Source organism: Podarcis cretensis, assembly GCF_951804945.1.
Source record: "Podarcis cretensis genome assembly, chromosome: 14".
Taxonomy (NCBI): domain Eukaryota; kingdom Metazoa; phylum Chordata; class Lepidosauria; order Squamata; family Lacertidae; genus Podarcis; species Podarcis cretensis.
In genome coordinates, this window is record NC_137183.1 from 1040548 (window position 1) to 1065928 (window position 25381).

General features: G+C 43.4%; 1 protein-coding gene across 4 annotated transcripts in view; it reads left to right on the forward strand.

Moving 5' to 3' along the window:
- SIN3A (SIN3 transcription regulator family member A) overlaps positions 1–20099 on the forward strand; it is a 66049-nt gene extending 45950 nt beyond the window's left edge. For 2 of the 4 annotated variants that reach the window (XM_079953167.1, XM_079953166.1), the window contains exons 12-21: positions 5639–5755; positions 6473–6711; positions 8538–8721; positions 9308–9872; positions 11165–11334; positions 11758–11931; positions 13506–13598; positions 15358–15452; positions 16341–16653; positions 17104–20099. In XM_079953167.1, the coding sequence (XP_079809293.1) occupies positions 5639–5755; positions 6473–6711; positions 8538–8721; positions 9308–9872; positions 11165–11334; positions 11758–11931; positions 13506–13598; positions 15358–15452; positions 16341–16653; positions 17104–17334 (2181 nt within the window). In that variant the 3' untranslated portion in view covers positions 17335–20099. The remainder of the gene's footprint in view (positions 1–5638; positions 5756–6472; positions 6712–8537; positions 8722–9307; positions 9873–11164; positions 11335–11757; positions 11932–13505; positions 13599–15357; positions 15453–16340; positions 16654–17103) is intronic. The other 2 variants (XM_079953168.1, XM_079953169.1) reach the window with 2 other exon arrangements.
- Positions 20100–25381: the final 5282 nt, after the last annotated feature.

Consider the following 25381-nt stretch of genomic DNA (forward strand, 5'->3'; position numbering starts at 1 on the left):
AGGCGAGAAATATTTGTTACTAGCAATCTACGCACCTAATGATGGCAAAGCGGACTTTTTCATGAATTTGGAAACAAGTCTTTTGGAATATATGGATTACAAATTAATATTGATGGGGGACTTGAATGGAGTTGCATCTGCTTTGATGGATAGGACTCAGAGATCAAAGGTATCAAATTATGGCAGATTACCCAAGACTTTTTTTGACTTAACTGATAAATTTGATTTGTCAGATATATGGAGAATCAGAAATCCAATGTAAAAAGACCCCCTTTTTTCAGATGCAAATCAAGTATTTTCGAGAATAGACTACTTATGGATATCCAGAGACTTGGTTCCTAAAGTAACAAAAACGGAAATTTGCCCTAAAACTTTCTTTGATCACAATGCAGTTTTTATGGACCTGAAAATGTTTGTACAGGGTTCCTAAAGATGGAGAATGAATGATGATTTGTTGATATGTACATCAATTGTTAATAAGGCCAAAAAACCCTAAAGGATTATTTTGAACTTAATATGAACCAGGGAACGGAAACAAGGGTTATTTGGGACGGTAGCAAGGCAGTAATGAGAGGGTTTCTGATACAACAAAATTCAGTTAGGAGAAAGTTACAGAATGAGAGAAAAGATATAATTATGGACCAATTAAAAGATAAATAGAAGAAGCTCAGAGGAAATCCAAAGAATCTGCAGATACAAAAAGGAATTAAGGCCTTACAGGTTCAATATTCACAGTTAGTAAATAGAAATAGAATAGAAGTTGAGAAGGATGAGACAAAGAAATTTTGAATCCACAAATAAATGTGGGAAACTATTGGCCTGGCAATTAAAGAAGAGACAAAAGCAAAGTACTATCACAAATATTCTAACAGACGGAAAATCTGTAGAGAAGCCTGCAGACATAAGAAATGTTTTTATAAATATTATAAACAACTGTATAAAAAGGATAAAGAAGACTTGGTAAAAATTGAGCAATTTATTAAGATTTGCAGAAGATTCCAGAAGATAAAAAGATCCTACTAAAAGGTCTAATCACAAGACAGGAAGTTGAACAGGCAATAAACTCAATGCAACTTGGCAAGGCACCGGGACCAGATGGTGTATCAGCGAAATACTATAAGATATTGAAAGACTGGCTTATCCAACCTCTGGTAGAATTATGTAATCTGATTCTACGAGGGGGCAAAGCACCTGAAACCTGGAAGGAAGCATATGTTACTCTGATTCTCAAACAGGGTCAAGATAGATCCAATGTCAAGAACTACAGACCAATTTCCCTACTTAATGTGGATTACAAAATTTTTGCAAATATATTGGCCAACAGGCTAAAGAAAGTTTTATCTAAGTATATCCACAAGGACCAGGCAGGATTTCTGCCTGGAAGGCATATGAAAGATAATATTAGACATGTGGATATTTTGGAAAAATTGGAAGCAAGAAAGAGCTGTAAAGCAATGTTAATGTTTATTGATGCAGAGAAGACCTTTGACAATGTATCTTGGAGTTTTATTTACATAATTTTGATAACATGGGGGTTGGTGAAGACTTTTTAAATGGTATTAAAGCGCTCTATCAAGAACAAAAAGCTAAAATTATTGTAAATAATGTGGTATCGGAGGAAATTAGAATAGAGAAGGGAACCAGGCAAGGCTGCCCACTTTCCCCTCTGCTGTTTATTTCGGTCCTAGAGGTCTTGCTAAGTATGATTAGAAAAGATGAACAAATTAATGGTATTACAGTAGGATCCAAACAATATAAATTAAAAGCCTTTCCTGATGACTTAGTATTGACATTACAAGACCCAGACTCCAGTGCAGTAAAAGCTCTGGAGCTGATACAAGAATTTGGCAGATAGCGGGATTTAAGTTAATCAAGAGCAAAACCAAAGTATTAGAGAAAAATCTGGACAATGATGAAAGAAAACTTTACAAGAAAAGACAGGCCTAGATTTTGTGAAAAAAGTTAAATATTTGGGGGTGAACCTGTCTGGGAAAAATCTGAACTTGTACAAAGATAATTATGAAAAATTATGGAATGAAATTAAGAGCGATTTAGAGATATGGTCAAAGCTAATATTGTCATTAATGGGCCAGATCTCAGTAGTTAAGATGAATGTGTTGCCAAAGATTTTTTTGTTTCAAGCTCTCCCAATTATAGATAATGTGAAATGTTTTAAAGAATGGCAGAAAGCTTTATCTAGATTTATCTGGCAGGGGAAAAAACCCAGAATAAAATAGAAATTACTTACGGAGTCTTAAGAAAGAGGGGAATTTTCCCTGCCAGATTTGAAAATCTATTTTGAGGCAACAGCGCTTTGTTGGATTAAAGAATGGATACAATGGATACAATTAGAAGATACAGATGTATTAGATTTGGAGGGATTTGATAATGTATTTGGATGGCATGCATATTTATGGTATGATAAGGTAAAGGCCAATAATGCATTTAAAAATCATGTAATTAGGAAATCGTTGTACAATGTTTGGATAAAAGACAAATATCTTTTAGAAAGGAAGATGCCCAGATGGCTTTCACCAATGGAGGCAAAGGCCCAGAAAAAAGTTAAATATGGAAATAAAATGTTTGAGATATTCAGATTTATTATTGGAAGATAATGAAGGCTACAAAGTAAAACCATTTGATCAAGTTAAAGATAAGTTAAATTGGTTACATTACCACCAGATTAATGAATTGTATAAAATAGACAATAAAAATGGTTTTGCCTCGGAAAAATCTAAGTTGGAGACGGAGTTGTTGGATTCTAAAGCTAAAAATCTGTCTAAAATGTATAAGTTACTGTTGGAGTGGCATACAAAGGATGAACAAGTTAAATCAGTAATGATAGATTGGGCAAGAGATGTAGGACACAACATAATGTTCAAGAATTGGGAAAGACTGTGGAAGAAAGGGGTCAGGTTCACGTTCACCGCATGTACAATGTTAAAGGAGAATATAATGAAAATGATGTATAGATGGTATTTGACCTCTGTTAAACTAGCAAAGATTTATCATAACTGTGATAATCTATGTTGGAAATGTAAAGAAAAAGAGGGAACATTTTATCACGTGGTGGACCTGCCCAAGGTGAAAGACTTCTGGGAAAAGATTTATAAAGAATTGGAAAAAAAAGTTGGAATATACATTTATAAAGAAACCAGAGGCGTTTCTTCTTGGAATAACAGGTTTGGAATTGCCCAAGAAAGATGTTAAATTATTTTTGCATGCCACAACTGCTGCTCAAATACTATTAGCTAAGAAGTGGAAAACGCAAGAACTACCAACTGTGGAAGAATGGCAGATGAAGATGATGAACTTTTTGGAGCTAGCTGACCTGACCGGAAGAGTCTGCGATCAGAATGAGGAGGAGTATCAGGAAGAATGGAAGAAATTCAATGACTGTTTAGCTAAATACCTCAAGTTAAAATAATTGGAAAAAGCTTGCAATTGCCAACTAGGCCTAGGATTTAAATAAGTAATGTGAGGAATTATTATGTTTAATGCTGAATTGGGAAGATTGACTGATGTTAAGGGATTAAGTTAAGATTTTAAGAATTTTTATTTGGAAAACCGTTAAAATGATTTGCATTGAAACCCAACTAGGGGGACATGAGGACGTCAGTTAACAATGTTAAGAAGATAAGTTTTAATAAGGATATGATATATGTCTGTTTGTTTATTTGTTTGTGTGTGTTTTAATTTTGTGAAAACCCAATACAAAATTTTTGGGGAAAAGAAAGATAAATCATATGATGTCAAGGGTGTGTCTGAAATGGCATTATGGCAGGGGTCTCCATCTTGTCAAGAGCCTACATGCACCTAAAAACTCACCCTGGCAAGATGGTGCCCATTTTCAAGAGACCAAGCTGCGGACAAACACCGGCTCCCTTGGCCCGAAGCAAGATGAGCGCTGCACCCCATAGTTGAATTTGATTGGACTTAAACTGTTCAAAGGTCCTTTACCCTTATCTTACCTGTACTGGGTCCTTTTAAAAAAAGTTTGACATGGCCTATATTGAGGTTAGAAAGAATGTTAGAGTTGAGCATGGAGACCAATAAAATGCATCATTATTAGGTTATTTTCTCTGGGTTGATATCTACATAGTGCTTTAAGATAAGAAAAACATGTGTCTCATTTTAGGCCTCCAAATCAGGAATTCTTTGCACTGCAAATTTGGTCAGCCTTATGCAACTTAAACTGTATGCGCCTTTCTTCAAGTTGCAAAAATTAATTTCTGTCTGTGTGCATATTTCTTGTCTGAGCCCTTTAAATTGACCAGTGGAGTAAAACAAATTTGTACACTTTTTTATTTCTATATCAATGACATGGTCCCACATTTAACTTTGGTGGAAATCAAACATTCAGTGTAACTTGAATTACTATCATTTCCACAAGCTAAATGAGATCATGATCATAGACAAGTGTCAACTAAGGGACTGGTGTTACTGGACAGAATCTCAACGGGATTTTCAAGTAATCAAATCCTCAGAAGTTCCCTGTGGTTTCTACTCTTATAAACGGTGCATTTGAGAGCCAACTCCCTGTCTAAACTTTGGCCAGCTTCATTAGGATCTTCCTTTGCTGAGCTGTGCTTCCAAGGAATGCCCTCTGCTGTCCTGTATGGGCATTATAATAGGGTTCCATACACAGATAGATATTTTATTTGTGGGCAATTGCGAGTAGAGGACACCCAGCATTATTTATTACAGTACCCACTATACTCAGAACCTAGGAGACACTTTCTAAATCCCTTGGTTGTCCAGGAAAGCTGTCTCTCCCCGGCAGAGAGGGGTCTATGGCTGCTCAGGGATGCTAATGCTCCAGTGACTTATAACGTGGCCCTCTTCGCCCTGCTGGCAAGAAAGATCGGGAAGAAAAACCTGGACAAAATTGCAGTAAACTGGGAGATTCAGAGGCCTAAATAGGAAACTCTCGCAAGCTGTGTGACGCCCCCATTCTACACGAGCATTTGCATTTTATGATCTTGATGGTTCAGGCAGTGGCTCTGCTTTTTATATATAATTATATAGATACTTCTTTTTCCTCACAGTGTTGGTATGATTTTGTCATGGCCTTTAGCAAGTACAGTAAAGCTTATTTTATTGTTGTGTGTCTACTGGTGTTACTTGAGTGGTTTCTACAGAACGTGCATAAAGTGCAGGCGTGGGCACACTTGGGTTTAAAGGCCTGTGCATGTTATCTACACTTTGCATATTTACTTTGTGAAACACCAGTGTCAGTGCCGATACGTCCATAGCAACTGTGCTCACCTCATAAAGTGTAGAGCCACTCTGAGGTACTGTCATGTGATTTTATGTGTGGATTGCAAAGTCTAGTCTTCTTAAAATCCAAGGCATGTTATAGTGTGTTAGGCAGAAATAGAAATGACTGTTACTGTGGTCCTGCAGGTGGAGCTCAAGCACTCCTATTGAGTTTTGCTCAAAGCATGATGGTTTCTATTACTTTTAATCTTACAACTAAACTGACCAATGGATCAAAAATTCAGAAAATCTTTTGTTGTTGCCCTTTCTTGTACATCTATGACGGTTCCCAAAAATCTGTAAGAATTTACTTTATGTAGGAGCTAGAATTATCGGTATCTGGCTACTCTTAAATGAGATGCTTCTCTCTCCTCCTAAGGTTTTGAATGACACCTGGGTCTCCTTTCCATCCTGGTCTGAAGATTCCACATTTGTGAGCTCCAAGAAGACTCAGTATGAAGAGCACATCTACCGGTGTGAGGATGAACGATTTGAGGTAGCTATATCAGAGCTTAATGTCATGGGAAGCTTGTGATATTATGTTAGGTTGACTTAATATCTGCTTTGATGAATGAATAGTTCTTGATAACTTTGGTGTAAAGCACTAACCAAGAGTGTGGGTTGTGAGAAGGAAGGCCACCAATTTGAACCTTGCTCCCACAACAAACAGAGTAGGAGCCTAAAAGACTCACCTCTGCTTCTGTAATATGGGGTAATAATACCAGCATTCCTTGCAAGGTTGTTGTAAGGATTGACTGTGGTTGTGTATGTGAGGTGGTGCTTTGAGCACTCAGTGCTGTATAAATGCACAATAGTAATATCATGGTGGTTTGCTATAGTCTTCCTATCTTACCCTCCCAGATATAATACTTGTCAAAACTTTGCTTGCTGCCATGTGCATCTCCTGAAAGTGAGTAGCTACAGGCTCATAGGTTTGATGTTTTGCTTCACATAGAAATTAAATTACCTATTACAATAGCACTCTCCACCCACCAAAAAATTAGATTTAAAGACTATTGGATGTGAATAAGGGTTTTGTTTGGATCTATTGCTCTGCTTTTCATCTCAGTTTCCACCATCTTACACAGTGTTGAAAAGCCTTTTGTACTATATGTAAGAACCCCATTCTCACATATGCCAGAATTTGTTTATTTTTTGTACTTTTTATAGTTTATTGCTATAAGCCATGGCTGATGCATGCTCTCCATTTCAGCTGGATGTTGTCTTGGAGACCAACCTAGCGACCATCAGAGTCCTAGAGACGATACAGAAGAAACTCTCACGCTTATCAGCTGAGGAGCAGGCCAAATTCCGGCTGGACAACACTTTGGGCGGCTCCTCAGAAGTTATTCATCGCAAGGCATTGCAGAGGATATATGCTGACAAGGCAGCTGACATCATTGATGGGCTTAGGAAGAACCCAGCCGTCGCAGTCCCTATTGTGTTGAAAAGGTAACTGGGAAATGCAGGTGGAGCACCCTCATCACCCTCCTTTTTCAGTTTCCCCAAGTGCTGCTTGTTAATGATGTTTTTTTGGGTGGCATTTTTGTCCTGTCATTTAGCAAGGTTCTCAGTGTTACTGATGATTCATTGCACAATTTAAAAAGCAATTTCAGGTAGACCCTTGCCTACGTGGGAGTTACATTCCAAGGCACTGCAAATACCAGTTAAACTGTATATAATTGAAACACATTGAAAAAGCCTGCAACGCCCCACCCCCCTGTTCCACCCTTTTAGTGACGTTTCAGTGACATCTTTATGATGTTTTAGGGTCCCTTCTGTGTTTGGCACAATTCACGAGCATAAGGTTGCACACATATTGAACAAGTGTAAAGGGAGGCTGCCTGTAATTTAAAAGGCAATATAAAAATACATATCCATTAAGTGAGTGTGTGTACTATATATAGAATTATAGAATCATCGAAGCTTAGAGCTGGAACCGCCTGCAGTGCAGGAATCCCAGCTAAAGCATCCATGGCAGATGACCATCCAACCTCTGCTAAAAAGCTTCCAAGAAATGAGAGTCCACAGCTCCCCAGGTGAGACCATTCCAATGTCAAAGAGCTCTTTCTTATGTATGCACAGCCTCAAATTCCACAGCAGAGACAAAAACTTAATCGATACAATAAATTAAAAGGCCCGGTGCCAAAGAGATGCCAAAGAAGGCACCAGGTCAGCTTCTCCAGGGAGGACATTCCAAAGCTAGGCAAGGAAAATGCCATCTGTCGTGTTGACAGGAGTTCATAGTTGAGGGTCAGATACAAAGATCTCTGGCTGGCTAGGTATATGCAAAAGAGCAGTCCTTGCAAGGTAACTTGGTCACAATCTGTAAAGAAATATAAAGTCAAAGCTAAGACTTTGAATTGGACTAGGAGTGGACCAGGAGCCTGTGCAGCAGTCAGGGCACTCAGCCCCAGCTTGCAGTTTGTATTCAAAAGTCACTCAAGTTCCAGGCCATTCTCAAAGGCAGCCTCCCTTGCATCACGTTGCTTATGGCCCAGAGAGGCTCAACGCTGGTGACCCCTCAAATTTGTATCTCGCCCCCCACAGAGCTCAGAGTGGCATACATGGATGGGGTTTAGCTCGCTTTATCCTCACAAAAGCCCTGTGACATAGGTTAGACCAAGAGCACGTGGTGAGCTGCACAGTTGAGTGAGGTTTGGAACATGGATCTCCTGCACCCAAGTCCATCATGCTAGCTGTGGATTCGAATGAAGTTACAGCAAAGCAGCTGCTACAGGAGAGTGGATGGTAAACTTCTGTTCATGGCAGAGAATGTTTTTTTAAACAGGGAAAGATCCACAATGGTGATTAATCTGGAATGTTCTGATCTAGTCATGAATTATAATACAGTGGACTCTCGGGTTGCGAACTGATCCATGCGGGGGGCACGTTCACAACCCGCAGCGTCCGCAACCCGCAGCACCACGTCTGCGCACGCACGGGTTGCGATTCGGTACTTCTGCGTATGCGCGTGCGCCAAAACCCGGAAGTAACCCGTTCCGGTACTTCCAGGTTTCGGCGCTCTGTATCCCGAAAACGCGCAACCTGAAGTGTCTGTAACCCAAGGTATGACTGTAGAGATCAAGACCAAAGTAGCTCATTTTCTGTGTTCCATCACCTTCTGCTCGTGTTCTCCCATGCTGAATGTGGTCAAATCACGAATGCCTTGAATATCCCTTGAATGTTAAAGTCTGTCAAAGGCAGGATGCTTTATTCCTGCTAGTCCTCGTGGCTGTACTCATTTCTCAGGCCATGTTGCCGTTCTTTCTGTTAAGGTTAAAAATGAAAGAGGAGGAGTGGAGAGAAGCCCAGAGAGGATTCAACAAAGTATGGCGGGAACAGAATGAGAAATACTACCTGAAGTCCCTTGACCACCAGGGCATCAACTTTAAACAAAATGACACCAAGGTCTTAAGATCAAAGAGCCTTCTTAGCGAGATTGAGACTATTTACGATGAGGTAGGTTGGAGGCTTTGCCCTCTCTGTTTCAACCTTATTTCATCCTGATTGACAATTGATGGAAAGGATGTTGTGTAACCAGAAGCATTTGTAACCCGAGGTACCACTGTACTATAATCTGAGGTCGGCAAAAGGGTTTCGGATAGAGAAGAGAAATAGCTGCACCAATGGTGGGAAAGCTTTCAAGGAAACTGGTCCTTTTGGGTGCCATGAAGACTCTGGCCTCCAGATGAGTGGCTTTGTATAAACTAGAGCTGTCCAAGTGGTCGATTGTGAGCTGCTGGTCAATCGTGGGTTGATCCTGGTTGATCACATGAAAACAACTCTGGTCTCTCCCCCTAAAAAAAAGCTCAGCAACTTTGGTCAATCCAGTGGGTAGATCACTGCCAGTTTATTTATAGTGAGAGCAGATCGCAGTCTCTTGGAAGTTGGTCACCCCTGGTATAAACTTAATTAGTTGCGCAGATCCTTTTATACTTACTGGGGTAGAGCACTTTCCTGTCCAGCCCAGGCAGTGATTTTCAGCTGATGAGAGAAGAGAGCCATGTGGAGATGGATTTCATGCTCTTTCTCTCCTGATTTTCAGAGGCAGGAGCAGACTTCTGAAGACAACATTGGCCCTCACCTGTCTTTAGCCTACGAAGATAAACAGATCCTGGATGACGCTGCCTCTCTAATTATCCACCACGTGAAGCGGCAGACAGGCATCCAGAAAGAGGACAAATACAAAATCAAGCAGATCATGTATCACTTCATCCCAGACCTGCTCTTTGCTCAGCGAGGCGAGCTGTCTGATGTGGAGGAGGAGGAAGAGGAAGAGATGGATGTGGACGAAGGCTCAGGGGCTGTGAAAAAGCACAATGGTGTGGGGGGTAGTAGCCCTCCTAAAGCCAAGCTGCTCTTCAGCAACACGGCAGCCCAGAAGCTGCGTGGAATGGATGAAGTCTACAACTTGTTCTATGTCAACAACAACTGGTACATTTTCCTCCGTCTCCACCAGATCCTCTGCTTGCGGTTGCTGCGAATATACAACCAGGCCGAACGGCAGATTGAAGAGGAGAATCGGGAAAGGGAGTGGGAGCGGGATGTGCTGGGTGTCAAGCGTGACAAGAGTGACAGCCCTGCCATCCAGCTGCGGTTGAAAGAGCCAAGTGAGTATACCCATACTTGGCTGGGGCTAGTGTGGCAGATGCTGGTCTTTGACAATGGTCTACAAGGCAGAAGTGGTGGGGCCGCTTTCTGTTGTAAAGAGCCATCTTCCTTCCCATCAGCACAGTTTGGCTTTTGCTCCAGCCAAGAAAGGCACTTGTCAACTGCTACAACCTAGAGTGATGGCAATAACTTAAGGGGCTTTAGAATGAGTGTTAGCTCTGCGCTCAATGAATTTATCCACCAGTGGCTATCAGCTACTATAGCTATGTGGAGGCTCCAGATGCAGTAGGTGTATAGCTCTGAATGCCAGGCTCTGGGAGCAAGGAATGGAAGGGACTGCAACTTTTCTGTCCAGCCAGTAAGCTTTCCTGAACTGCCTGCAAGCAGAATGCTGGATAGGTCTTCTTCTGCAGTCAAGAGGGATAACTCCTATTCTCTTGCTCTTCTCCTTTCCCTGTTGCTTGTTTGCCTCTGCTGCCAGAGATTGATGTCCCCAAAACTTCAACCGGATGGGTTAATGATTATAACCCAAACAACAATAAATGGTTCAAACTATTGTTTATTTTTTAAGTTGAGAGATAAATGGAGGATACAATGCTATGTCCAGTGAAGGACCCAGACAAGAATAAAGTTAAAAGGGTACTGAATAAAACTGGACAAAGTATTTTTTTATTTAAAAAAATGCAAGTTTCAGCAGTTACATGGAAAGATTCAAATCTTGGTAACTCATTGCTAGCAAGCAGTGAGTAATAGGTATCTCATTAGGGAAGAGAAGGAAATGGGCTTCTGCATCTACCTGATAAGGAAGGAAGATATGACATCCCAAACACATACAGTCGTACCTCGGAAGTCAAACAGAATCTGTTCTGGAAGTCCATTCTGCTTCTGATTGGCTGCAGGAAGCTCGGCGTTCAGGAGCCGAGGTATGACTGTATAGGTGGCCAAGAGAGGACTGGCATAGATAGATAGATAGATAGATAGATAGATAGATAGATAGATCCCAGCCGCCCCCCTTCAAGCATTTTTAAATAATGACAGGTGTCTCCCTCTTTACGTTCCTGGGTATGCTCCATTTTTACATGTGATTGCATAGAGTGGGGAACACCATCTAAAAGCCAAACTCTGCCCAAAATTGGCCAAACTCCATCACAGTCTCTCCCTCCAAACCTTTTTCTCAAACTCCAATATAATCTCCCACCTTCCTACTGGCCCATATCAACATTTGATGGCCAGGTGATGAGAGGGAGGGAGAAGCAGGTCTCACATGGAGCATCCTTCTTTCCCCTTTTAGTGGATATCGATGTGGAAGATTACTACCCAGCTTTCCTAGACATGGTGCGGAACCTGCTGGACGGCAACATGGACTCTTCGCAATATGAGGACTCTCTTCGCGAGATGTTCACCATCCATGCCTACATTGCCTTCACCATGGACAAGCTGATTCAGAGTATTGTTAGACAGGTGAGGAGGGGACAGGGGATCTGGGGCTTTCAAGAAAGAACAGGCCTTGTCAGTGCTGTGCTCTAGAAAACCAGTGCAGGGCTCAGTCACTTACTGCTGAACCTCATCTGTCTACCAGAGGAGATGGGGATGAGAAATCCAGGATGTTGTGTTACCTTTTTGTCTTAACTATTTTGAGTGAGTGATTGATTTATATAGCACTTAATGCCAAAGTAGGCCTCTAAGTGGTTTATCAAAAATTAACTTGTACCCACACTTGTTACCCGTAGAAGGAATTGCTATTGGATGATATGCCGTTTGTGAGCTGTAGTTAATTCTCTCTCTGGCACGATTTAGGCTGCAATTTTATGTGGGTTTTTTGCACTTGATAATTTTGGTTACCAGAAAGCATTGTAATGTCTCCTGTATATGATATATCAACAGCTTCAGCACATTGTGAGCGACGAACTCTGTGTACAGGTGACAGAACTGTACCTGGCTGAGAACAGCAATGGAGCTACCGGAGGCCTGCTGTCATCACAGTCATCTCGGTCCCTTGTGGAGACAGCATACCAGCGCAAAGCTGAGCAGCTAATGCAAGATGAGAACTGCTTTAAGGTAAAAAAAAAAAGTCTTGGAGTCTTTACAAAGCTAGGAAGAGAGATCCTGATGTACTTAGAGTGGGGGTAACGGAATGGAGACAATCTTCTTTGTCGCTAGCAAAACATCCAAGTATGTGCACATTTCCAAATTGCATTATGCTTACTGAGCAATTCACCAGGTATTTCACCTGGCTTCTGCCATCGCCCCTTGCAACCACAATTGGCGTAACCACCTACCAGTTCCAGTGCCATAGAGACAAATCGCAAAAGGTGCTATAGGCTTGTATGCAGCAGTGGTTGCTTAATGATGCTCTTGACCACATGCAGGTAAGCTGTTGTGCTCCGTCAAACAAGCACCTAACTAGTGAAATATATGTAGTTGTTTTTCTAATGATTTATAGTACATTTGACGCAAGCTGGCAGAAGCAGTATTTAGTCAGATCCCAATTAGCTGCTCTTTCTGTTTTGAACAAGCATAGAAAGAAGGTGGCTGCCTCACCTGTGTGCGGGCAGAGGCTTCCATTTCCCTGAATTGCTATTCTTAGCATTTTCATTTTGGTTTCTTGGGTGTCAGTAGAGTGCCTTTCGCTTCTCCCCCACCTTCATCACTTTCCCAAATGCTACACTAGACAGACTTAAGCATGGCTTAACTATAGTCCTGATCCCTTACACTTTTCTTTCTATTAAGTAAATGTTGTCCCCCACCCCACCTCCCTTACAGATACACAGGCGGCCCCACCAAAGTCCCAGTTTTTTTCACCAGCTCTTCACAATTATTTTTCTCATCTACAACTCTCTAGTTCCCTTGCGCATGGACATTCTTTAGTTGCACTCACACTACCCAGAGCTTCATTTGCACCTGAGATCAAAATGCTGTTAAATACAATGTAATGAAGTTCGCTCTGTGTTCCCATTGCTTCCCTGCAGCAATTTCCATGCCCCCCCCCCCTTTTTAAAAAATTGTGCCTACAGGCTGGAGCAAGTTGATATAAAGCTTTTGGTTTCTCTTTTCCCCCCTCAAACCCAAAATTGTGGGTTGGGGGAAGAGAAGCAGGTGATGGACTCAGCTCCATCATTTGTAGCTGAAGTGCTTCCTGCTGTAGTCAGCAAGTCTGGGCAACAAGCAGAAACTGAAGAAAGACAGCTGGGGTAGTGAGAAGCAGAAAAGTGTAGCCACAGAACTAATTTAAAAATGCAATGCCCAGCCCCCCTGCTCAGTGAATCAAAGGACTTGCAGGATTAGTGACTCAGCAGTCTAGCCTGGTCTTGCAGCATGGCTTAGCAGCCGACAGGGCAATTCCCTCACTTTCACCTTAAGGGCAAAATAATGCAGTTTCTTGATGGAGGCTGCTAGCCTAAAGAAAACTCATTGTTGCTATGGTGATAGTGGCTGACTCATCTGTAGACTTCCAGCAGAGAACTTTTCAAGTGAGCTCTCTGCTTATCTGAACCTTCTTCGATCTCTAACAAGGTGGCTTTACATTGCTGGGCCAAGTTCAGCCTGTATAGCATGTATATGGCTTTGGCTACCTAATAAAAACTCTGAGGATTATTGAGCTCCTTACTGAAATACTGTCTTCTGTTGCGCAGTTGATGTTTGTTCAGAGCAGAGACCATGTTCAGCTAACTATTGAGCTGCTTGACACAGAAGAGGAGAACTCTGATGACCCTGTTGAGGCTGAGGTAAGAAAAGGACTGCTGTTGGTTGGTGGTTCTTAATTTCAGCTATCAAAGGAACATATATGCATTTTTACTGAAGCGCTTCAGGTGCAGGTAAAATAGGTCCAGGTTCTATTATGTGGATTTTTTCAGATTTTAACATGTATAGTTTTTCTGTGTATAGTAATAAGCAGATGCTGCTGTTTATCTTCAGAATATGAGTAGATTATATGTGTGTACAACTCCTTACAAAGGCAAGCAAGTCAGTATATTCAGGCTTCATCTGATGAGGTGCTTTCAGGTCAGAAACATTCGTGACCACTAGATAACTGATTTTTTAAAAGCAAGCTGAAAACATTAGCCATAGTAGGTGCCTAATTCCAAACGTTGCATTTTGAAGCATTACATACAAACAACAAGACAAGGTGAACCTCAAACAATTTCCTATAATTAGTTGGAGTTGCCCAGTGCTTTTCTATGACGTCTTCATGCGGAACAATGACTGCATGCATTCTTAGGCTTGAAAGCAAACAAAAAGTCCTTCCAAAATATTTAGGTTCACACAACCTAATTTAGGTTCAGTGCGAAGGCTACTCATAGAAGATACTGTTGTGCATTGCCAAAGATCACTGCCAAAGCCAGAAGGGTCTAATCTTATTTCTTTTTATAGCCCTTTGTCCCTCAAGTTTGGGATGAGTAATGCAATACTTTTAGCAATACAAGTGAAAGAGCAATATATTGTCCTTAACATGAAATGGTTCAGGCTGCTTTCATTGTGACCAATGCAGGGAAAAGGAGTGTGAGTTCTTTCAAAAATGGTACTAAACTTCAAAAGTTTGATCCTGAAAGTTACAGATGCATTTGCACTAACAAAATTCTATAAAATCTTGGCTTACCAAGATCAGTGAGTTGCCACTTATAAATGTTGTAACATTTGTGCCATTGAACAGTAATTTTAAGCAGATTATTCTATCCCTGCTTTAAAGTCCAAGTGGCACATACCTCTGCTGTTCTAAAACAAATAAGACAGGGTTTCCCCAGCTCTGTTTTTACAAATAATGAGTGTCGCATCAATAACAACAACAACAATAATAACAATAATAATAATTTATTATTTCCCCAGCCATTCTGGGCGGCTGCCTTCAGATGTCTTTTAAAAGTAAGATAATTGCTTATTTCCTTGACATCTGATGGGAGAGCATTCCACACGGTGGGCGCCACAGGAGACCCTCTGCCTGGTTCCCTGTAACCTCACTTCTCACAGGGAGGGAATCACCAGAAGGCCCTCAGAGCTGGACCTCGGTGTCCAGGCTGAATGATGGGGGTGGAGACGCTCCTTCAGGTATACTGGACTGAGGCCATTTAGGGCTTTAAAGGGTCAGCACCAACACTTTGAACTGTGCTCAGAAATGTACTGGGAGCCAATGTAGGTCTTTCAGGACCGGTGTTATGTGGTCTCGGCAGCCACTCCCAGTCACCAGTCTAGCTGCCTCGTTCTGGATTAGTTGTAGTTTCCAGGTCACCTTCAAAGTAGAGTGCATGGCAGTAGTCCAAGCGGGAGATAACTAGAGCATGTACCACTCTGGCGAGACAGTCTGCAGGCAGGTAGGGTCTCAGCCAGATGAAGCTGGTAGGCAGCTGCCCTGGACACAGAAGGGGAATGGAAGCTCCTCGGAAGTGGGGCTGCGTGCATGGTCCTTCATCCTTGGGTACCAGCGTAGGAAAGCTTCCTCTGTTAAAGGGAGCTCATTGGTGCATCTCTTTATTCTGTGTTCTATTTCAGCGTTGGACCGACTATGTGGATCGGTATGTCAATTCTGATTCTACCTCTCCTGAACTACGGGAACAGCTGGCCCAGAAGCCAGTATTTCTGCCAAGGTGAGTGAAATGATATTGCACATTACTCTAAGAACTAATGGGTCATTTTGAGGCATGTATTTCCTCTGGATATCATAGCCCCATTGCCTAGGGTCACTGTAGGAAACTGGCAGCTGGAAAGAACATGGTGGCACTTGTGTGCTGCTGCTGCTGCTGCTGCTAATAATAATAATAATAATAATAATAATAATAATAGTCTGAGAGTTCCTTATAGGCCTCTGCTTTTGTGACTTTAGCTGCTCCCCCCCCCCCCCCCGCCAACCCCCCTCCCCCAACAAAGCAGAAATAGGAAATGTTTCAGATCGGGGTGGTCACTAATATGTACTTGGACAACCCTGCTTCAGCTTCATGCAATTGCACTGTGTACAGACTTTGTAAACAGCTTTGAAGCTCTCCCATGGTTGTGGCTAAGTGCTGATCCACACATTAAAAACAGCCGTAGCTGTCTGTCTATGTCTCCCTCTCCTTGTGGTGGAAGGCCCTTCACCGAGTGCTTGGCGCAAGCAAAGAGGAAAGGAGTGGGTCACAAGGACTGGTTGATCTAATGCTTGCCTGTACTGAGGAGGAAAAACTAGCCAGCAAATGTCATCATGAGCTTTTGTGGCAATTCTTTGAATGAATGTGCCTTGGTAGCATATCAAAGATCACATTTTTGGTCAGGAAAAAAGGATGGTTATGTATAACAGGAGTTTCTCCTCCGCAGTGCAGGTCAAGCACCAATTTAGCCAGTGCCTGGGAATCACCCTTCCCCTCTCAGCTTGGGCTGAACTCTGCTGGGAGGGGATTTGCTCCTTTCCCCAGCAGTTTTTCAGCAAGTGGAGGAGGATGCAGGCAACCACGGCAACGTTAAATGTGTTAATCATCCCTTACGCTCTTATCGTCATTCAGCACGAGCAGTGTGATGGATTTTGAGGAGCAGGCCCCGCGAGCCACAACGTCCAGCCCGATGAGGGAGGAGGGTGCTAATTCCAGCAGGGGCTCTCTGCTTTACAGGAACTTGAGGCGGATCCGCAAGTGTCAGCGGGGTCGGGAGCAGCAGGAGAAGGACGGGAAGGAGGGTATCAGCAAGAAGCCCTTGGAGAACGTGGAGAGCTTGGACAAACTGGAGTGCAAATTCAAGCTCAACTCCTACAAGATGGTGTACGTGATCAAATCGGAGGATTACATGTACAGGAGGACTGCTCTGTTGCGTGCCCATCAGGTAGGCCTGAGCAAAGCAGGTGGGGTGAGCAGCTGTGGATTCTCCTCAAGGGAAAGCTGCAGCTAGCCAGGATACAGTGGTGTTTTGGTTCATTCCCCCTGCAGCCCTCTGCTTGCATCACTGTTCATCAAAGCAACTGTGTTTATGACCAGAGGTGTCAGGGTCTGGTCCATATCTTACTGGGAGATCAACTGGGAACTCACTGTATTCTGCATACACTGGCTTGCCTTGTTGCCAGTAAAGGGGGATCACTTCAATGGTACACTTAGTATGTGTAATGGGAGCCACTTTTTCTGGCAGAAAACCTGTGTCCATTAGACTATATGCAGATTGTGACATGGAGGGGAAAGAGGGTTGTACATGTGCTAAGCAGGCATGCATGTCTGACCAAGGCCTCACTGCATAATGCCAGTCACTAAAGCTTTCTCTTGTTTTCTCCCTTCCTTGTAGTCCCATGAAAGGGTGAGCAAAAGGCTGCACCAGCGATTCCAGGCCTGGGTTGACAGGTGGACCAAGGAGCACGTGACCCGTGAAATGGCAGCTGAAACTAGCAAGTGGCTAATGGGGGAGGGCTTGGAAGGCTTGGTGCCTTGCACCACTACCTGCGACACAGAGGACCTGCACTTCGTGAGCATTAACAAGTACCGCGTCAAATATGGCACAATATTCAAGACGCCCTAAACTCCTGGGGGATAGGAAAAGGTCAAGTTGTGGGTGCACATTTCGTGCAGGTTCATCAAGGAAAACAAGGAAGATGCCTTCCTCCCGCCTCCTCCCCAGCCCCTCGCTGTTATCTCCGTAACAACAGCCACCTCTGGACTAATTCATCTCGTTTCCCCAGGGGGGCCACTTTTGGAAATGTCCATCCTGAGAAACGGAAGCTGGAACTGCTGCCCAGAGGCTGAGATCACACGCATGCTCCATGCCACGAGGGGAGCTGAGGTGTCCAAGTCGCTGTAGAGAAGCCCCTCTTGCCTGTACACACACCAGCAGCGTTCTCCCAGCCACATGGGCATCAGTAACAACTGGGGGCTTTGAATAGCATGACAAGATGTGGTGTGTTTGAACACCCCCTCCCCAAGAAGAAAAAGGAAAAAAAGGCTTGCAGCCAGAGTATCTTGGTTGGGAATCTCCAAAATGCCCAGTCCCCAGCTTCAACAGGAGTATAAACAGCAGACTTTCTGGAACCTTCCATTGGCTCTCAGGGCTCAGCAGTCCAGATGGCGGAAGCACTGGCTCTTGAGTTTTTGCTGCCCCCTTCTCTTTTCTCTCCAGTTCCTTCCTTGCTATCTGGGTGCCTGACTTAACACAAACCATTTAAGATCGGTCAGTCCTTTCCAGTGCCAGTGGAACAATCGTTTTGTTTGGGGTTTGTTTTTTGTTTTGTTTTTTTGAACCTGCTTGTTTACTAGTCTCTCTTAGTGCCATGCACCAGCTTTTCACACAAACACTTCCTCTCACCTACACAGTACCCCTATACAGACAACACAAGCTTTCACAATAGTAACAACCTATATTAAACTGGTTTCCCCCCTCTTTTTTTGTAAATAAATGTACATACTTGTCAATTTTTTTTTGTTTTTTTATTGAAGAAAAAGTATGCTTGATGTGCTAGTATAACTATACTAGCTTCTTGTGTACCTTAGTACCAGGTGGCTTCAGGTTCAGGTTTTAGTACCTACAGATGAGAGTGACAGAGACATTTTTATTACACTTTCTACCAAAGGGAGTTATCATTGTAGTGCTTTGTGTGGAAACTTGTTCCTTTTTGTAAAAAATAAATAAATACAAAAATACAAAAATATTATTATTAATAATAATAATAATAATACATCTTGGTTCTTACCAGAGAAAGATGTGTTCTTGCTGGTTCCCTCACTCTGTTCTGAGAGATGTATGGCTACCAATTGCGGACAGGGAAGCATCCAACCCAACAAAAAAAAATCTTCATGGAAAGGGAAAAAAGGATATGCGTGTGAGAGAGAATGAGAATGTGTGTGTAGTGGGATTACATGACTCGTATTTTAAGCAGCCTATGTGACATATGAATGAGAATATATATCAGAATTTTTAAATTCTTTTTGTTTGCTTGTTTTGGGGAGATTGTTTTGCTGGGTAGTTTTTTTTATTATCCACCTAGTCTTCCAGCTCAGAGAATTTGCACCTTTTGAAAGTGTTGCTGAGCTCCCTAGTTTGGGGTTGATTGTGCTTTCTTGTGTGATTCTTCTCATTGTTGAAGAAAATATCCTAAATACCAAACCAGTATTTGACAGAGCTGCTCAAGAGAGAGAGAAGAGAGAGTGTTTGTGTGTGTGTGTGTGTGTGTGTGTGTGTGTGTGTGTGTGTGGAGAGAGAGAGAGAGAGCGCGCACATGCAAGACCATAGGAAAAAAGAGGGGTGCATACACAAGCAGGGACATTTTTTTTTTTACTATAGATGGCACGAACAAAAACTGAAGATATGAAGGTCTCTCTTTAAAAAAAGTTGCTCTGGGTTTTGTAAATGGCAATGAACCTAACATTTGTGCCCTCCTCCAAGGAGGCGTTGGTTGCTTGTACAAAGTGACAAAACCAAGAGACCTTTAAAAATATGGCTTGCTGGTATTTGTCTTCTCCCCAAATCTGCCAAACTTACATCTCTCCGGGTATCCCAGCAAGTAGCTGTCCACACTCTCAGAACAGTGTTGTCACGGTCCAAGGCAAAGAAATTAGAGAGGAGAAAAAGAGGACCTGTGCAAGTATCTCTCTTCCCTGTAGCTTAAGAGAACAGTGTAGAGGTGCAGGTTGGGCCTCTGCAGTAAGAGGCAGGTTTGCACAGGGGAATGTGACCTGCAGCGGTAAAAGCAAGGAGTGGAGCCCAGCTGGGGAGTTCTTATGGTATGCCAGCAATAAGCTAACTTACCCATGTCTCCCTCCCTTGCCCTTTTAAAAGAGGGGGATGACAACACTAGTGTGTCCTGTTCCATTTTGCTTGTGCTGCTCCCCTGCTCCTCACTCTCGACAGCCTCTCAGATGTACCTCTCAGATGTATCAGTTTAGACCTTTTTACCAAGTTAGAAGAGAAAACACTTTGCCCAAGTGTCATTTTGAACAAGACAGGTAGAGCAGGGTGGGATTTTTTTCTCACCCAGTGTTTTTGAGGCTAAGAAAAACCCCTGCAGCTGCAAAATAAAGGAGGCCACTGCCCTTCCTATAGCAGGATTTCAGAATTCAGCATTTCTCTCTCCCCACCCCCTGACCCTCCCAACCCTGATGTCTGACATCTGAGCTCCAAGCTCCTAGTCCTGGCCTGTACAAATAGCAAAATACTTTCGTTCTTATTTTAAATTGCTTTTTGTATTCTGTAATGTGAACCTTTTTGCCACCTATTCATGTGATTTCTATACAGATGTTGTAAACTTGACTGTAGTGCAGTATTTCCATTAAAATATCAGGGCTACTCGTGTACATATTTGGTGGTCCTTCCTGATCAAACTTGGCCAGAAACATTGGTGAGGTCTTGATTGGGTGAACTTGAAAAGTGCTGTTTGGGCTCTTGACTTGCATGCATTTGCCTCTGGTGTGCAAAACTGCTCAAAGCGGGTGGGTTCTCTTCAATAGACAAGCGCAACAGTGAGCAAAAATGTTTTCGGTTGTTGGGATTGTAATTCCCTTTTGTCAGATATGGTACAAAGGTGCTGGTATACTTGATTCTGATTTGAAGAAGTTTGATAGGGGCCTGTCCCCTTTAGAATTGGAAGTATGGCCTCATCTAATTAGTTTGGCAAATTGCAATTTTCAGTTTCAGTCTTTTTTTCATTTTTCCAATCTTAAGTTCCGTTTGTTCCATTTCTACATTTGTTTTGTAATTCTTTTTTTAGGAAGTTCACACACAAAATTGTGTGCATTTCTTCTGATGTATGGTTGACTGTACATGATTTTGCCTAATACATGCATTTTTGCAAGCAATTTTCCCATCTAAAATGCATTGTGTACATTATTTTCACTGACTTTCTCTTTGTACGCACTTTCCCCAAATGTACCCTTTTTGTACAAATTTTCTTTTTGGTTGGAGTAACTGCATTGCAAAATTGGAAGAAGTGCAGATTCCAAATATTAACTGTGTTTTGGTTTGCGTATTGAATCAGGAAGTGCAACCGAAACAGGTTCCTGAAGAATTTTTCCGCAGTCCCTCCATTCAGATCCCTTCCCACCCTTTTGAGCCTTTAGCTTGGACACTTGGCTTTCGCGTCCTTAAAAGACAACTAAATGAAGATCTGTGTAGATGTGCTACGTGCTGTGCTGGAAGGTAAAATCTCGTTACTGGAGGTACAAAGTAGCCTGTGGAAGATTCTCACTCCAGTGCAGCACTCTTAGTCTGTTTTCTCTAACGTGGTGGTCCCATAGCTGCAAATATTAAAAGTAGTTGTCTAGTCTAGATTAAAATTTGGAATTGGAAGGTGCTGTCATGGGCAGTTCAACTCATAAGATCTCTCTTCCCCACCCCCTCCCTTGGTACTAGACCAGGATTTTCTGGTCCATCGTCTTCAGTAGCAGCCAGGCAGATTTGTCTGGGAAGTTTTCTGGCACAGCACAAACAAGTCTGCTGCCTCTTGCGTCCGAAGTGTCCGCTCCTAGATTGAAAGGTTTAATGTTCAGCAAGCAGCACATAATAGCCATTTACTCTCCCTGTTGCACCTCATCACTAAGCTGGTCACCATCTTGACTCCATATTTGGCAAGGATGGAAATGACTGGGCTGGGATATGCTCATTATTGCAAATTTTCACACTGTCAGCAGAGGGCCCCCAACAGCTGGAAAGGAGGGAGCAAGAGGGATTGTGCTCAGTTAATCCCTTTCTTCAAAGGCTTTAACATTGTAAGTTTCCAATTTGTTTTAAGCCAGACTCTGTCTATAGATGCTGCTTCTCTTATGGTGGGGAAATCATTTGTGCACCATCTAAAAAATGCAATATTTGATAATCAATATTTTGCTTTCCCTGTTTTTGTTGTTACTCCCTCTCACACTTCATGTTATGGGTGTTTCTCACTTTACATACCTGGGTCATGACACCAACTGTGAGCCAAGACTGTGACATGGAGGAGGAAGAGCCGGATGGCTCAGCAAGAGCAAAGTTGCAAGTCACAGAGACTCTGAACTCTGGTCCCAAAGCCAAGTCTGAGATGGAGTCACTTAGTCAGGAGCCTCTTGAGACAGCTTTCCAAACTTATGACTCTCTTCAAATATGGAACCCCCTGCACAGGTTTCCCTGAGGAACCAGCACCCCCCCCTATATACACCAAGGACCTCACATTCCTCAATGCCTGCTCTTCATCGCAGCCAGCATGGAAAGTGGGAGCTGACAGACCTTTTGGAATGTCACCCCAGCTGATGCATGAGGAGGGTCTGGCTGCTTAATGTGGGAGAAGAGATTGCTCCCTTCGTCCAAGGCAGCTTATTGCAGGGGTCGGCAAACTTACCGCGCCTCGGGCCAGTGTCTCCAGCGCCAATTGTGCGGAGGGTGGGGGAGCGCGTGCCCATATGCGTGCGCACACACTATTTCTGGTGCACTTCCAGGTCGGAGAAGCACCGGAAATAGCTTGTGTGCATGTGCACGGGTCTCCAACCCGGATGTGCACCAGAAATAACCCACGTGAGCACAACGCACATGCGCACAAGCTATTTCCAGTGCTCCTCCGACCCGGAAGTGGGCAGCCGCACAGCGCAGCGCCAGTAAGAGCGGGTGGCCGGGGTCGCTGCGGGCCGGATAAACGAGCCCCTTGGACCTTATCCTGCCCACGGGCCTTAGTTTGGGGACCCCTGGCTTATTGTGTTGTTTCTGTGCTGTGTGTTAAAAAAGAGATGCCTTTTGTCAGCATGTTATTCAAGTCTGAGAGCTGCAACTCTAGCCAAACCTTGCCTGCTTTGCCTCAGCCAGCATCTTCCTGTGTCCCATTGTGCTTCGCAGTTGGGGTGTTACAGGCAGTGGTTTTCAGCAAGTATCCTAAGTCCTTAAACTCGTTAGGTGTTAGGCATTTTTAGGAGCTGTTCCCGATTACACAGCGCTTCATCAAACAATCCTCTTTCCAGCATGCTTGAAGATTAGCTGCTTGCTTCTAGCCCCTAATTATGCTGGCATCCTAACAGCAAGCATTGGGCAAAAAAGAAAGGGGGGAAACCCTAATAATTGCTGTCTCTGAAGTATTCATAAATTAACATAGTCTGAATGAATTCAAACTTAATTTAACAGGCCAGTGCTCCTATTGTGAGTGTTTTAGTATGCAGCATTGTTTGGAATTAGTGGAGAAGCACTTCCCCTTGCATAAGGGATCAGGGTCAAAAGTAGATGAGGCAGCAGTTTGCCCTAACAAGAGAAAATGTCAAACGGCTTAAGGAGCTGTGCAGCAATTTTCACACAGTGAGAAAGTGGCACAACTCAGTGCAGAGCACCTGCTTCGAATGCAGAAGGTCCCAGGTTTGGACCCCAGCATCCATCTTGGGGGCTGGGGGAGAACCCTGCTTGAAATCCTGGAGAGCTGCTGCCAGTCAGTGCAGACAGTACTGAACTAGATGGCCACAATGGTCTGTGGAAGGCTGTGCCCTGTCTTCCTACATCAAAGTGAGTTTCTAAATCACCTCCCCACACCTGCTGGATCAGAACCTCTAACATGCATTATAAACTGGATCTCAGTATGGTTCCAACTTTAAGCTGCTATTTATTACACCTTCTTTCAAGAGATGACAGATTAGCTGCTCTTGTTTGTTGTATTTTAAATGATGTTTAGCACATGTATAAAAGTAATAAAATACACTTAACAAAATGGGTTTGGGTGGGGTAACTACCCAAGGAAACTATTCCCTATCCTTCATTTTGTTTCATGAGGCATATACGTTTTGGATGGCTTTGAAACGGATAACAGATTAAATGTATGTTTTGTATCCATGGAGAGGTGCAAAGGTTTCAGTGGATGGGAACAAGTATGTTAGGATTCTAGATATTCACATCATTTCTCATTTGCATAGTCATTTTCACATTGCTGTTAAATCGACCAAATGCTCTGCCATGGTACCACTAATGAGATTCCCAGAGAAAAGACCGTGTGAGAGAGATAGTGGTGCTTGGATGCTTCTTGACATGACACATAGGATGCTGCTTCTTCATGGGATAGATTTCTACATGCAGGGATTTGTTTAATTTTCATATGGCAGGGCTGTCCGTTGTGTCAAGCCCCCAGCTGCTGACTAAAGTTTACCGCCTCAGGATTGCATCTTAGTTATTTTCAAGAACTAAGCTGTGGAGATTAAGCACAACTGAGCAGTTGGTAATCCATGGAAAAAAGCAAGTGGATCTATCAGAAAAAAGCTTGTGTGCTGCTGCTCCCTGGCAAGTACAGTGACTGCATGAGCAGTGTGCTTTGTCCTTAAATGCTCTCAAACTCTAAATGCTGAGCTGTAATCTTCTAGGCAACAGGGATGAAAAATATTATCTTGTCTGTAGGGACCACAGGTTTCCAGCACTGCCTTTTGACAACAAATTCCTTAAGTTAATTGTGGACTGTGCAAAGAAAGACTTCCTCGGTGATGGGAAGCAGGCGTGGCTGGATTCCCAACTCCCATCTGCCCCAGTTGCAGGCCCAAGGTGAGCGTTGGTGGGCTGCAGGTTCCCAACCTTGTTTCCATCCAAGGCACAATTAGCTCAGCATTAGATGGGGCAATGGCTGCTGTCAGAGATGCCTCTGAAATGGCGAAGTAGGCCGCTTCAGGGTAGGTCTGTCAATGATGTTGGCTGTGATAGCTCCCTGGACGTAGGAGGCTCAAGTCAGTGATGAGAGATGTTGCCTTCCTTGCTTGTGGGTTTCCAGGAGGAATCTGATTGGACACTCTTTGGGTCAAGGATGCTTGACCAGAGGGACATTCAATCTGACCCAGCTGGGCTATGATAAGCTACTCTGGTCTCTCGTTTGGGGTAGAGCATGAAGTGTTGCAGAGCCAAAGAGTTTGGAGGAGCCCAAAGTAAACCTAGGGATGGGAAGCCTGTGGCCATCCAGATGTTGCTGCACTACAGCTCCCATCATCCCTGGGCCCTGGCCCTGCTGGCTGGGGTTGATGGGAGTTGTAGTCCCCACTGGAAGGATGTGTGGATCCAGAATTGGCCTCCACAGTCACAGACTCATTGTTAAAACCATGTTTATGGAAGGCAATCTTACTCAGCTACGAGTAATTGCCAAAGAAGAAGAGTCCAGCAGCATCTGGAGGTTTCCACATTGGCACCCTTTGCTCTAAGGTGCCACCTGCCTCTCTATTGATAAAGCCCTGCAGAGTTCACTCTGGAAGTTTTCATTGCTGGAGGGAACTGAAAGCCTTCGGACAAGAGACAGACCTTGGCTCAGTGGCAGAGCATGTGCTTGGCATGCAGAAGGCCCCATGTTCAATCCCCAGCATCTCCAGGTAGGGCTGGGGAAAAGCCCAGCCTGAAACTCTGGCGAGCAGCTGCCAGTCAGAGTAGGCAATGCTGATCCTAGGGAAACCATTGGCCTGACTCAGTCTAAGAGCTTCCTAGGACTGTTCAGTTCATTTTCTTGCTCAGACACCCTGCAGGTTTGAGGGGTCTCCAGCTCAAGGAGAGGCCTGAGCCTTTGGGCCACCCTCATCCACAATTGCCACGGCATCCCATTGGCTAGCTGGAATGCTATGCTCCTTGTGCTGAGGGAAAAGAAGAGGAGGGGGGAACCCTTTCAAAGCATTGGGCA